At 36.7% G+C, this 12368-nt stretch overlaps 1 protein-coding gene across 4 annotated transcripts; it reads left to right on the forward strand.

Annotated features, from left to right (window-relative positions):
- The first annotated feature begins 443 nt into the window (after window positions 1–443).
- Window positions 444–8443, forward strand: LOC144441169 (serum paraoxonase/arylesterase 1-like). Of its 4 annotated transcripts, none has more exons than XM_078130711.1 (10): window positions 444–614; window positions 2291–2447; window positions 4153–4223; window positions 4734–4789; window positions 5144–5303; window positions 5698–5821; window positions 6452–6652; window positions 7042–7123; window positions 7389–7526; window positions 8243–8443. In XM_078130711.1, exons 2-10 carry the CDS (start codon window positions 2380–2382, stop codon window positions 8420–8422), a joined length of 1080 nt encoding a protein of 359 aa, XP_077986837.1. In that variant the 5' UTR covers window positions 444–614; window positions 2291–2379; the 3' UTR covers window positions 8423–8443. The 4 variants fall into 4 exon arrangements, with proteins under 4 accessions (XP_077986837.1, XP_077986838.1, XP_077986839.1 ...); XM_078130712.1 differs by having other exon boundaries at window positions 2300–2447; XM_078130713.1 differs by lacking the exon at window positions 2291–2447 and having other exon boundaries at window positions 600–614.
- The last annotated feature ends 3925 nt before the right edge of the window (window positions 8444–12368 follow it).

Genomic DNA, 12368 nt, shown 5'->3' on the forward strand with positions numbered 1-12368 from the left:
TATGTTGCACTAAATTTCTAAAAACAAACAAGGTTACATGTTCAGAGATATAGTTCAATATCATTGCGTGGACAGATGTTATGTTGCAGGTCTTCATCTGTGTAGAATTTAATAACAAATCGAATGAAGTATGTGGCATGCTTAGCCCGTGCGTCTTTCTCTCAGTCCAGGCCGTTTGTTACGGCGGGTATGTTTTCTTCACGGAAGTGAAACTGAGAAATCTGAAAACGAACATCGACCTAACAAAACGGTATTATGAATAATCTCACATGAAACTATGTTTTTTGAAGGTACAAAACTTGTAGATTGTACAGTGACTTTGGAACATTGTACATATAGCATTCTAAAAATAACACTGTATTGTTATGTAGATAGCATCTCGAAGGAACACATGAAATAGCGCGCCATTTGACGTGATTCAACTCTGACCGTATGGAAATGAATCGAATGTCCAGACGACCTCTACATACCTCTCTAGGCTCTACATAGCTCTACACTGAGAAAGACTTTGTTTTCAGGGGTTTCGTACGTGCCAACCTTATTTTGTGTTTCCCTTGGATCTGCACTCTGCATTTGCTGGACAAACACGAGAAAAAAGAAGACTCCAAGGCAGGGTATTTAAGTGATTCAAACTAACCAGAAAACAATTTTTTTCTTGGCCTTAACTTAAAATAGGTTTACATTAGTACTAGTAGTCATTACAATGGGCGTGGAGTTCACGAACAGGTGAAATATTTATCATTGTTTCAATTTCGACAAATATGGACTTATCATTTTCAAATTCCACACACTAATGCGCAGATGAATAAAGAGAAATCGTATATTAGATTTTCGATTAGAAGTTTAGGAACCGTCTTCTTTTTACCATGTTCTTTTCCGATTTCTCTCAATAACAAACTACCGCTATTTGTTGCAAGGCTTGTACATAATCATTTATCTAGATAGCTCTGTATCTCAGGATATAAATGCACTATCACATATTTATCAAGTGTAATAATCTATAATTTATACCCAAATCATGTGTGTGGTCAAAATATGGAAAATAGACCAAGCCTCGCCGAGCCTGGGATGAAAATTTCGCGACAATGCATCAATAATGGTGACGTATACATTGACCTATATATAATTAGTGTACAGTGAGGGCGCGCCACTCAACAAAATCTTGACAATTTTCCCGCCCGTAGTAGTATAGTGTAAACTCGTGGTGGGACTTGACGAATCACATATATAGAGCTAAATTTCTTGCCTACATCATGAAATTCCTTAAGGAAGGCATTCAATTTAAATCTTGTTTAATAGTTATGGTGAGGGTGTGACATATGCCTACATTGAAATTCACTTGCGACTGTTTTTTCCAATTTCTCGAGTTTTCTTAGGCCTCCTTGAGGAATTCAGTATCAACAGTGGAATGGATTTTTTAATGGAGTATGGGATCATTAGCAAAAAATGTCAAACCTTAGCATTGACATTGTCAGAGCATACAGAGAGGTCATTGATGTATACATACGAGAACGAGAATAGGGCCAATGATGTAGCCTTGAGGGACACCAGACATGACTAATACCCTCATCAGATTTCAAACCCTCAACTAAAACTTGTTGAGAGCTGTTTGATAGGAATGTACTCATATCCAAATCCAGGGTAGCATCACTTACGTCCTTGTCTGTAATAGTTGTGAGGTTGTGAGGTTAAACGCTATTATCGATCGTTAGTGAGGAACCTCATCAAAGGCCTTACTGAAATCCTAGCTTGATAATTGTATATGTCTACCCTCTAGTATCGAGATTATGAGCAGGATCATCCACAGCGAGAGTGAGTTGGGATTCGCATGAACGTTGCTTTTATAACTAAAAAATCCACGTTGTGTACGCACGTGTATCTGTTAGAATGTCATAATCATCTAATAAATGCTTGGTGTCAACGACACTTTGTGACATCCTATAACAGATACACGTAGACAGCGTGGGTTTTCTATTTATAAAAAAACCCAACCGTTAACGTTTAACGCAAATACCAACTCACCCTCTCAATGTTTCACTATTGAAACGACTTTTACAATGTATTTGTAAACATAAATACTTTGCAAAAGTCGTTTTCACTTCTTATCCACTTGGTTACATTAATGGCGCGGCTCAACCCATATGTTTAAGTATAGGCAAGCCCAGGTTTTTTCTCACATCTAACAAACATACTTAACAATGTCACAAGACCAAAGTGCAACCTGTTTTAAATATTGAATAAATATTAGTAAGATTGAGGTTATACCAAAACTGGAGTGATGTGATGTTAGTTCATTTAGGACCATGGGATCAAGTCACTACGTGAACTATACAGTGATTCTCATCGTACACATTATTTGATCCCGTCGACCTTTTGACAATGGTTGGTCCGAAACTGGTTCTCCTTGTGGTTTTTGCAGTACTTGGAAATCACTTATTTAATCACATGTAAGTAAAAGTGTATTTCTGCCACAAGTTTGTAAAGTGTTATTAAATCATTTTACTTAGCTTTATAGCCAAAGCAAGCTTAAAATAAATCGTTTGTTGAAAATGTTAGACAGTCACCATTAAGTACCCAGGTTGAGCCAACAGTGTCCATCCAAAGTCCAAAATTGTACGCGAGTCAAGGCTGGTCTTAATATTATAGGCAAACAAATACTAGACAGTATGTGTTTCCGATAACCAGACCAACCAACCCTAGTTGAAAGCCGCCGACCCTAAACATGTCTATTGTTGGTCGAAATTTGAAGGAGCTAATTTTTGTTGAACTAAACATGCAAATAATCACGTATGTAGAGGTCACGTGACCGGGAGTACATAAAAGCAAATTTTACTAATTTCATTGTAAAGAGTAGATCAAGAGCTTTCAGAAAATAATATAGTTATGGATGTGTATAATCATTACTTTCTTAACTGCAAACCAATATCAACAAGGGACATTGAACGTGGTCTATAACCCTAAGCATTAAAAAAAATAGGTTTGTCTTCTTGACCTCCATGCACGTCTGTTTTCATTCCCCAGTGATGTGTGTACATATTTCATCAAACTATCACAAGAGGGGTATTGTAACCGACATTTCGTTTGGTTTTGGGTAGAAACAATAATTTTCAAAAATAAAAACAATTAAAAAGATAAAAAGGCCATGTTATCGGAATCAGACATTTTTCACCTGATAGCCCTATCATTACATTATTATACGTCACCTGTCACCAATCTCGCATTCTGATTGGTTGAGAGCCCTGCAGATACACAGGCGTATTTTTCACCAACAGCCGTATTTTTGCTTGTTGTATCACGTGATCACTGCACATCCCCTTGTAAACAAATCTAGCAGACAACTAGAGATCGAGCTATAACCAGCATTTCCAATGCCAAATTTGTTGTCAATCGAACAAAATATCACCGTTGTATACATTGTAACAAGTCTTTGAACTGTATGTTTTGTGTCAGAGGGAAAATGTCAAAAATTCCATGCAGAACGGCGATAGTCCAGATACGGTCGTCACGCGATCGTGAACATGAATTCCTAAATTTATGAAGGATATCAAAATTACCACCACAGAGTGTGCATTTTTGGCTTAACTAGAACAACAAAGTATATCACGAACATTTATGTAAATTTAATGGAATACAGTACGCAAAACAAAGACGCACTCATTTTTCTGCTGAAGGTTATAAGTTTGAATATATCTATGAGTGATATGCAAATAGTAAACATTACGTCATACTACTGAGCAAACGCGCACTCTAATTGGATGATAAAGTTAAGAACTGAGATGTAAACAACCGCATTGCAGTTACCAGAGAGGTGCATGATACTACGCTCAACAGTATAACGCGGAAGTGATTTTATTTTAACATGAAACAGCATTTTTAGACATTCAAAAATGAATTCATAGTCACAGGTGACGTATAAGTATGTTATTTGCCAAATACTGTTCCACATCTTGCTGCTCGAGGTAATTTTTCTGGTATAACGGCTCGCCTCCGGCTCTCCGTTATACCAGAAAAATTACCTCTCGCAGCAAGATATGGAACGGTATTTGGCAAATAACATATACATATATACCCCCACGTGGATACTTGTGTTGCCTTGGCTCGCTAACTAAATGACTGATGGAAAACGGTAACATTAATATTGTTATTTTCTAGGTATTTATTTGGTTACTTCAAGACTATTTATAACCACCAACCAGGTCCATGTAGAGTAATACCAGGAATAGGTGAGATGAAGATTGCTACAACTCGCAAATACTCAGGTCTTATCACATTTGATCATTAACACCTGATTAAGTTTATAGACCGGAGTTATTTTAGGGAAAAATACATGCATGCAGGTATATATGTATGTGCACTGGATTTTGATTTGCATTTGCATGCATGCATGTGCACTGGATTTTGTGCGACTCTCATTGCACGACACATGGAAACGAAAACCTATATATGCATGAATGTGCACTGAATTTGGTTTGGTTTTGGGTCGAGGCAGTGATTTACACAATGCATACATGCATGCACTAGATTTTTAGACTTTGGGTGGAGTAAAAATATTAACCCCCCAAAACAAATCTTATCCGTTATATTAGTCACACTCAGTGTGAAGTTTTGTAAAAACCTAGAGATTTAAAGGTTTTGATTGTGATATTTGTACAACAGAGGTACAATAATTACATATTGTCACTTTACGCTCGATATATAATGAAGTGCATATTTTTTAATTTCGGCATGCGCAGTTCATGGATCCGAAGACATCACTGTAATGCGTGATGGCCTAGCATTCATATCCTCGGTAGGTGTTCTCTCATATGACTTCTAACCTTTAACACTGAAAAAAACACTCCATCATACTAAGACACTGTATACAATGTCCAGTGTATATTGACTTCTGTTTCACACTAAAAATCCAGAGCACAATGCGAAACGAATTAGCTTTCAATTATGCAAATTGCCAAATCAATAGTAATGATTTCTTAAGAATGTGGAATATTCATCTGCCTCGTATTGTGCTCTGTATACTTTGGGAAACATATGTAGATGTGTATATAACGTTATGGTTGAAATGAAAATTCTTGACAAACGATTAAAATGTCGAAAATTTTATTCACAATTTAAAAAACTTTGCATCTAATCTCTACTCGACTAGACTGATCCCACAATACCACCACCTCTCCACATGGGAAGAATTTTTATATTTGATTTTAACCATCCTGAGGAGAATGTTACAGAGGTACCTTTACTTGGAGACTTCGACAGAGATAACTTCCGTCCATACGGCATAAGTCTATATGAAGATCCTGCATCAGGTACTGAATGTCGTAACCATAGAAACAAAGCATTATTGCGTAGCACAAGTTGATACAACAAGATGCACAGTGTTGTTTTACAGGAGAAATGATGATGCCTTAAGCTTGGTGTTTCACTCATATCATGAGACCTACAGAGACAACGTCAGCTGCAAACGAAACAATTAAGGTGTCATGCACAGTGGGGATATATAGAAGTAGACAAGTTGATTATCATTTTGTATACCCATGGCCAACGGTTGATTCAATACCATTCGGGGTGTATGATATTACAATTAAGTCATTAAATCTAACAAAACAGTTTTTAAAATACGTCCAGTTGCAGATAAAATCTTTACAGCAATTTGAAGAACGTATGTCGACGTTATTGTTTGTAATGTTGAATTTCTTTCAGGAGAAATACGATTATTCATTGTTAACCCAGTGCCGAATGACAATAGGGTTGAGATTTTTCGTTTCCATAAACAGAAGAGAGAACTTAATCACCTAAAGTCGGTTACAGGGGAAAACGTCTACAGGTTAGTTATGTATAACTGATGAAGAGCTAATTTAGAGAGTCGTGCAGCATATGATTCGATTAAACTTTTCTAGTATAATGTTAAAGTGTCAATGCACGCCTCCAGCAATTGTCTTCTGGTAAGCGTTAGAACAGTTGATTGCATAGTAGGGTTTTTCCTCAACATATTTTATACTTACAAAATACAGTATTACGTCATGTTGTTTATACGTTTAATATCTTAATACCTTTTTGAATTCAGTCAATTGCAAGAGATAGCTAAAGTATGCTTCAGCAAGTAGAATACTAGTACTGCGAGTAGCTTTTGAATATGAAGCAAAACTTACACTCCAACACATATAAACTCAGCTTGAGCCCCTTTAAGCGAGCAGTGATATTTGTATTCAAAAGAACTGTAATACGTGGGTAGACTACCATGTAGTAGTAGTAGTAGTAGTAGTAGTAGTAGTAGTAGTAGTAGTAACAATAGTAGTAGTAGTAGTAGTAGTTGTTGTTGTTGTTGCTGTTGTTGTTGTTGTTGTTGTTGTTGTTGTTGTTGTTGGTGGTGGTGGTGGTGGTGGTGATGATGATGATGATGTTGATGATGATAATGCTATGTGTTAAGTGCAAACACTTGTTTTATTATTTTCAGTGTAAATGACGTGGTTGCGTTCGGCCCTGAAAGTTTTTATTACACGATTGAAATGTTCTTTAAGGAAGTGTCGCTAGCGAAAAAGATAGAGTTGTATAGTGGCTTACCACTGGGTAAGATTGGACTGTACGACGGTGACAGTACAATATTAGGTTCTGGATATCATTTTCCCAATGGCATAAATCTATCACCAGACGGAAAGTAAGTTACTAGTATGTTGCTATGAAAAGTTGCTTAAACACCTGCTCATATATGTTGTTTATTTAAATTTCGAATTATGTCACTCCAGGAAATAAAGGCATTTTGAAATCACAAACTTCAGGTTCTTGAGAAACATTTTATGATTTCTTAAATAAATTTTACGCGATTGACAAGAAACAACGTTACAAGTTGATTTTTTTGTTCCACTTGTCTCTCTGGTTATAAACATGTACATGGTAGTAAAAATATTTTCTCCTCCCCCGCCATAAATTCTGCTCGTTCCCTAAATCACCTATTTTCAGTCCAAACGCGCACAACTTGGCTTGCACGTGGTTTAGAAAAGTAACACATAAATATATGCCATACTGATAATAGTTCATGTTATACAGATATGTGTATGTGACTACGTCCATTCCTGGTGAATTAATCATTTTTAAACGGAAGAAAGACAATTCCATCGAGGAAGTACAGGTATGTATCATTGGGAAAGGAACAGCACTTCAACATATTGAAAATTCTGAATTTTGGACAGATCAAATATGTGGTTGTATAACATCGTTTTCGACTTGTAGTGACAACGCCCCTTATGCCACTCGTATTTTCCTTGGCTAAAAGAAGCAAAATAGTTGGGAATAATATATATTTAAACAATGCATGAAGGACTCTTTAATTACATATTTTGGGGATTATGGATTTTAAACAACTAATAACTATTATTTCCATTCATTGCCAACAGAGAATCAAGTTACACACTGGTTTGGATAACATTGAAGTAGATAAAGACACGGGTGAACTTTGGATAGGATGCCACCCAGTTCTTCATCTGTTTTTCCAACATGAGTACAATGACTTGTCAACCCTTGCAGGTTCCCAGGTACGTTAACTCTAGTTTAGGCTGTTAGACTCCCAAGGGCTATACTACAAAGCCCTCGGGTTTTAAATCAACATTTGCGTGTTTGAAGGTAGCATAGACGGAAGGCCGGTTTGAGTCTTGAGGGTACACACATTTCGAATTCGTTTGGTATTAAACCTAGGCGTGCGGGGGTGTACATTTAGGGTCTAGCAAAAAGTAAGTCTATTTACTACTTTGTGTCTCATTGGTCGGTAAAAAGGACAAAAGACCAATGAAATCACTGGACGTGTATTGATATATGTTGGTAATACTTTCAATTCATTCATTTTTAGTACTTCTAACAGTCAGGATGCCATAGAGATGACGTCAGTTACAAAGTCGGAAGAAAATTATGAATCATTTACCTTATTTAAAGATCCCGAATTTCAGAGATAAACGATAATTTCCGGCGAGATAGATACTTGAGATGTTGGTATATCACCCTCAGTGATGTTGTATTTCCTAATCTCGCCTGTTTATCATTTCGTTAGATTGAATTTCTAGAGTCGACCCGGTCATGAGAAACAGAAATAAAGCGGGCCACCTTAAGACTAAGTGTAGGAAACTGGAAAAAAATGAAGCTCATAGAACGTTTCAGAGAGGAAATAAATCTTTGTTATTATGTGATATTTCGAACTAAATTATACGTACTTTATACTATATCACGTTATTCTTCTTTTACCCCAATCACTTCATAGGTGCTGAGATTGCGTTTCAATTTTGAGAGCGCCCCCTACGATGTAGTCGATGTGACAGAAGTCTTCATGAATGACGGGACTCTGATGAAAGGATCCAGTGTTGCCAGTTACTATGACAACAGAATGTTGATTGGAACTGTAGTTGATAAATTGGTGTATTGTGAAATTAGAACCTTTTAAGAAGTGCAGTAATTCAAATAAAACAAGCACATAAATGGTATTGTCTGTGGTGATTTTTTAAAAATCAATTTGGTCCAGATTGATGGTCAAGGCCGATCTCTGTGAGGGTGACCCTATTTTTCAAATGGTTCTCATTACCCGCGATATAAAAAAATAGCGTTATTTTCGCCCGCCCTTATGATTTTGGAGAACAGCACCCTCTCTGGCAAGAATAAACTAGTATCTGGACAGCCGACGCCAACTACAGTGATGGTGGTGACGGCGACGACACTTGTTCACGAACAGAGCATTTCTTTTATGACGGAAGTTATACAAGTAGGGGAGCTGAGACAATTGTGTAGAGAAGCTGGGAAAAAAGAAGATAGAGAGGTGGAAAAGGAGAGGCAGAGAAACATGAAGAAAGTGATTTTTAATTATTTTTTTTGATTTTTAGAAAAAGAATCGACCGACCGACTGACCCATAGTTGCCATGAAAAAGTACTGAGAAACATTTCAAAAAAAATTTAGTCACCCTAAGTATGGTCGTACACCCTTGAAGAACGACGCCCTCACAGTCAATTGTACAAAGGACCATTGGAGTAAATTTAACTGGGTGAGCATAAATCATGGTGATTTGTATGCTTTGCCAGCTAGATTTTCTTATCTCAGTAGGGTAGGCGCACTATGATTTCTCGACATCAACCAGACAAATAACTGTTGTAATGTGTAGTAGTCCGTTCGCATAATCTTAAATAAAAAATATTTCGTCCACAATTTCACATCATTTTCATATTCACGACAAAATTGACGTGGATTTAACTTTAACTCATTATATCGTCGTTAGATTCTACAACATTGTTGTGTATTCAGATCAGACGTCACGTGTATGACATGACCGTTACGTTGTGACATTCAACTTGAGATCGACATTAGATTCTACAACATTGTTGTGTATTCAGATCAGACGTCACGTGTATGACATGACCGTTGTGACATTCAACTTGAGATCGACATTAGATTCTACAATATTGTTTCGTATTCAGAGGTCATATGTATAACGTGACCAATGTGACATTATAATTATGACGTGACATTTGTGACATTAGAACGTGACCTTTCAGACACGTTTATTTTTCTCTACCGTGGACTAATCAGACCCCACCTTGAATATGCCCATGCAGTCTGGACACCACACAAATCAAGTCAAATCAACACCATCGAATCAGTACAAAGAAGAGCTACAAAATTGATCCCAGGAATGAAAGATTTATCATACCCGGACAGACTAAAAGCTCTGAAGTTACCCAGTTTAACCTACAGACGTGATCGCGGCGACATGATTGAAGTCTACAAATATACACATGGTTTCTACAAAACTCAATCTCCTTTCACAATCATAGTAAACCCTACAACTCGTGGACACTCTTCAAGTTGAAGAAACCAAAATCACCATCACTAGATACCCGCCGATACTTTTTCACTTATAGAGTCATTCAGCCTTGGAACAATTTGTCTGAAGATGTTGTGAGTGCGCCGACCATTGACTGTTTCAAATCAAGACTAGATAATTACTGGAAAGCAGCACCATTTTTGTATGACTTTACCATTGACCCTTACTTCAGAAACTACCGCCGTGGAAACTTCGCACTGAATTGACACTTGCATTTCACCAATTGGAACTTTGAACAGGTCGCTGACCTTTATCAACAGTATAAAATGATGATGATGATGATGATGATGATGATGATGATGATGATGAATGGCGTAACCTTCACGACATTATCATTCAACGATTTTCGTATCATGGGCCAGTAATGACATGGTGTCAAATGTGTGCATGACAACAGAGGAATGTGGTATCAGTGGCTACAGATTGTAAGTTTTTACCAACCAATCTTGGCATCTGCGTTATCAACGGACATGCATTCCCTTTGGTATGTTAACCCCAACAGGTGTCTACAATCAGTGGGCTAAATCAGCGAATAGGGAACTTGCAATCCAGACTGAGCATGCTCAGACGCAAAGGACTATGGGATTATCTAATGTTATCGAAATAACTTATCTGGAGCTACCGATGAAATAAACCTCCCACAATGGTCAGGGTAAATATGAATTGATTATTTGTGGTTACAAACAATGTAACATTATCGTTCACAATGCTAATTGATTAGTATTTATTATCACATTTCCCATGATGCAACATTCAACATGGCGGGTTTGCAAGTTCCCTATCCGTCAACATTGTGACCATTTCAATTGTACTGAACGTCTATTTTACAGGTAGGCTTATAGTTATACATGACATATTTGTGGTAAAATTGCCAAAAGTAAAAAAACTGAACTAATTGCTAAAATGGTATCTGTGAAAAGTATGTTTTATTTTCAATGAAATTGCATGTAGGTAAAATGGAGAGAATAACGAAATGAAAAGTTAGTTGTAAGATCATACATGTAATATGAGGTAAACTTAATAATAAATGTGTTGACTGTTACAGCCCGTTTCAGTTACCGTTCACTGGCTGTGTTAACTACACAACCACGTACGCAGAAACCATGATTGCAAGATGGTAATTTCTTGTTCATTTTGTCCATTTTGAAATAAACCACTTAATGTGATGCAAGTAGACACAGATGCAATGTTTTGACATCTGCATTTGGTGTCTGTATGGTGCGCGCATGATACTTCAGTTCTTTTCATTCAGACAAAATGTCGCGAGAAAATGTACCCATTCAACCTTGCTATCTTAGAATTTAGCATGTGCAGTTTCTTATATTATATCATGTATATTGGCTTCTATGTGGTTGAATCGAACAGAGCCGATGAATGGTCTATTGAATCAGGCTGTACATATAATTTGGTTAGTTATAGTTTTTTTTTTTGAAAAGCTAATTAGTAAACGTGCTTTCTATATCGTTAAGATGGTCACTTCTTATTTCAATATTTTCTACACACGAAAACTCGCTCTGTTGTACCTTCAAGGTGAAAATGCCTCTCGCACGTGAACTTTGCATCTTCAAACATTTCAATTGCCTTCTCCATACCCCACATAGTGCCTAGACCAAACTCGCCATCAAAATATAAAGATACCGGCATGCAATGCATCAAGCTGGCAACATAGAAAGTAGTTGCGGTCGGATTATCTAAATTATCGGATACTTTAGTGTGGCTATCAATGTCAATAACAATATTCGAAATGAATTAGGACCATAACAAGACACATATGTCGTACATAGTTTGTTGATGAATAATTCGAATATTTAATGATTTGCAGTAATTAGGCTGTATCTTAAAATACGCTTCAAATTCCGCGATATTTGGTACGTGCATCAACCATAATAAACAGACATGTCCTGTAAAGCCTGTTCGCATAGTACTTAGATGAGTAATTTGCATAAGTACTGATATTTTGTAATTAAGCCAAATCTATAGAATGCAAGCTTCATATTTCATATACTTTAGTACAAATATAAACCATAATACTACCGAACATGTCATGTGAAGTTTGTCAACATAGCTTTTATTTTTAATGAGTACACAATGAAAAACTACATAAAAAACTACATCAAACACGTGTGACTCTATGGTTGATGTATGTACCAAGTTAAATGAAATTTGAAGTGTGTAGTCTTAAGAAATAGCTTAATTACTGAAAACAATTAATTATGTAAATTGCTCATTAAAAGCTTTTGACAAACTTCATGTGATATGACAGGCAACACCAAATATCTTAACATTAACAAACCTTTGTCTGTGCAATTGTATTAGTAAACACAGCATGCATTTTTTTAAATTTTACCTCATAAATATTGGTAACGTTTTGACACGGTGAGTGTTTCAAATCAGTGTACCCACAGGCACTCTACTCAATCTGTACGTACCTCGTGTGTGCAGACTCAATACCCCATGACGATGTTTTCTAGGGCGTAGTGCAGTGGTGGTCAAACTAGCTTTAGAAGACAATATGGT

Source organism: Glandiceps talaboti, chromosome 10, assembly GCF_964340395.1.
Source record: "Glandiceps talaboti chromosome 10, keGlaTala1.1, whole genome shotgun sequence".
NCBI classification, from domain to species: Eukaryota; Metazoa; Hemichordata; class Enteropneusta; family Spengelidae; genus Glandiceps; species Glandiceps talaboti.

Excerpts from the sequence above, each read along its gene's own strand:
- LOC144441169 (XM_078130711.1), top strand. The coding sequence starts at position 2,380 with ATGGTTGGTCCGAAACTGGTTCTCCTTGTGGTTTTTGCAGTACTTGGA. Across the intron at positions 5,822-6,451 it reads ACAGGGGAAAACGTCTACAG|TGTAAATGACGTGGTTGCGT; the intron begins GTTAGTTATGTA and ends TATTATTTTCAG. Across the intron at positions 7,527-8,242 it reads CAACCCTTGCAGGTTCCCAG|GTGCTGAGATTGCGTTTCAA; the intron begins GTACGTTAACTC and ends ATCACTTCATAG.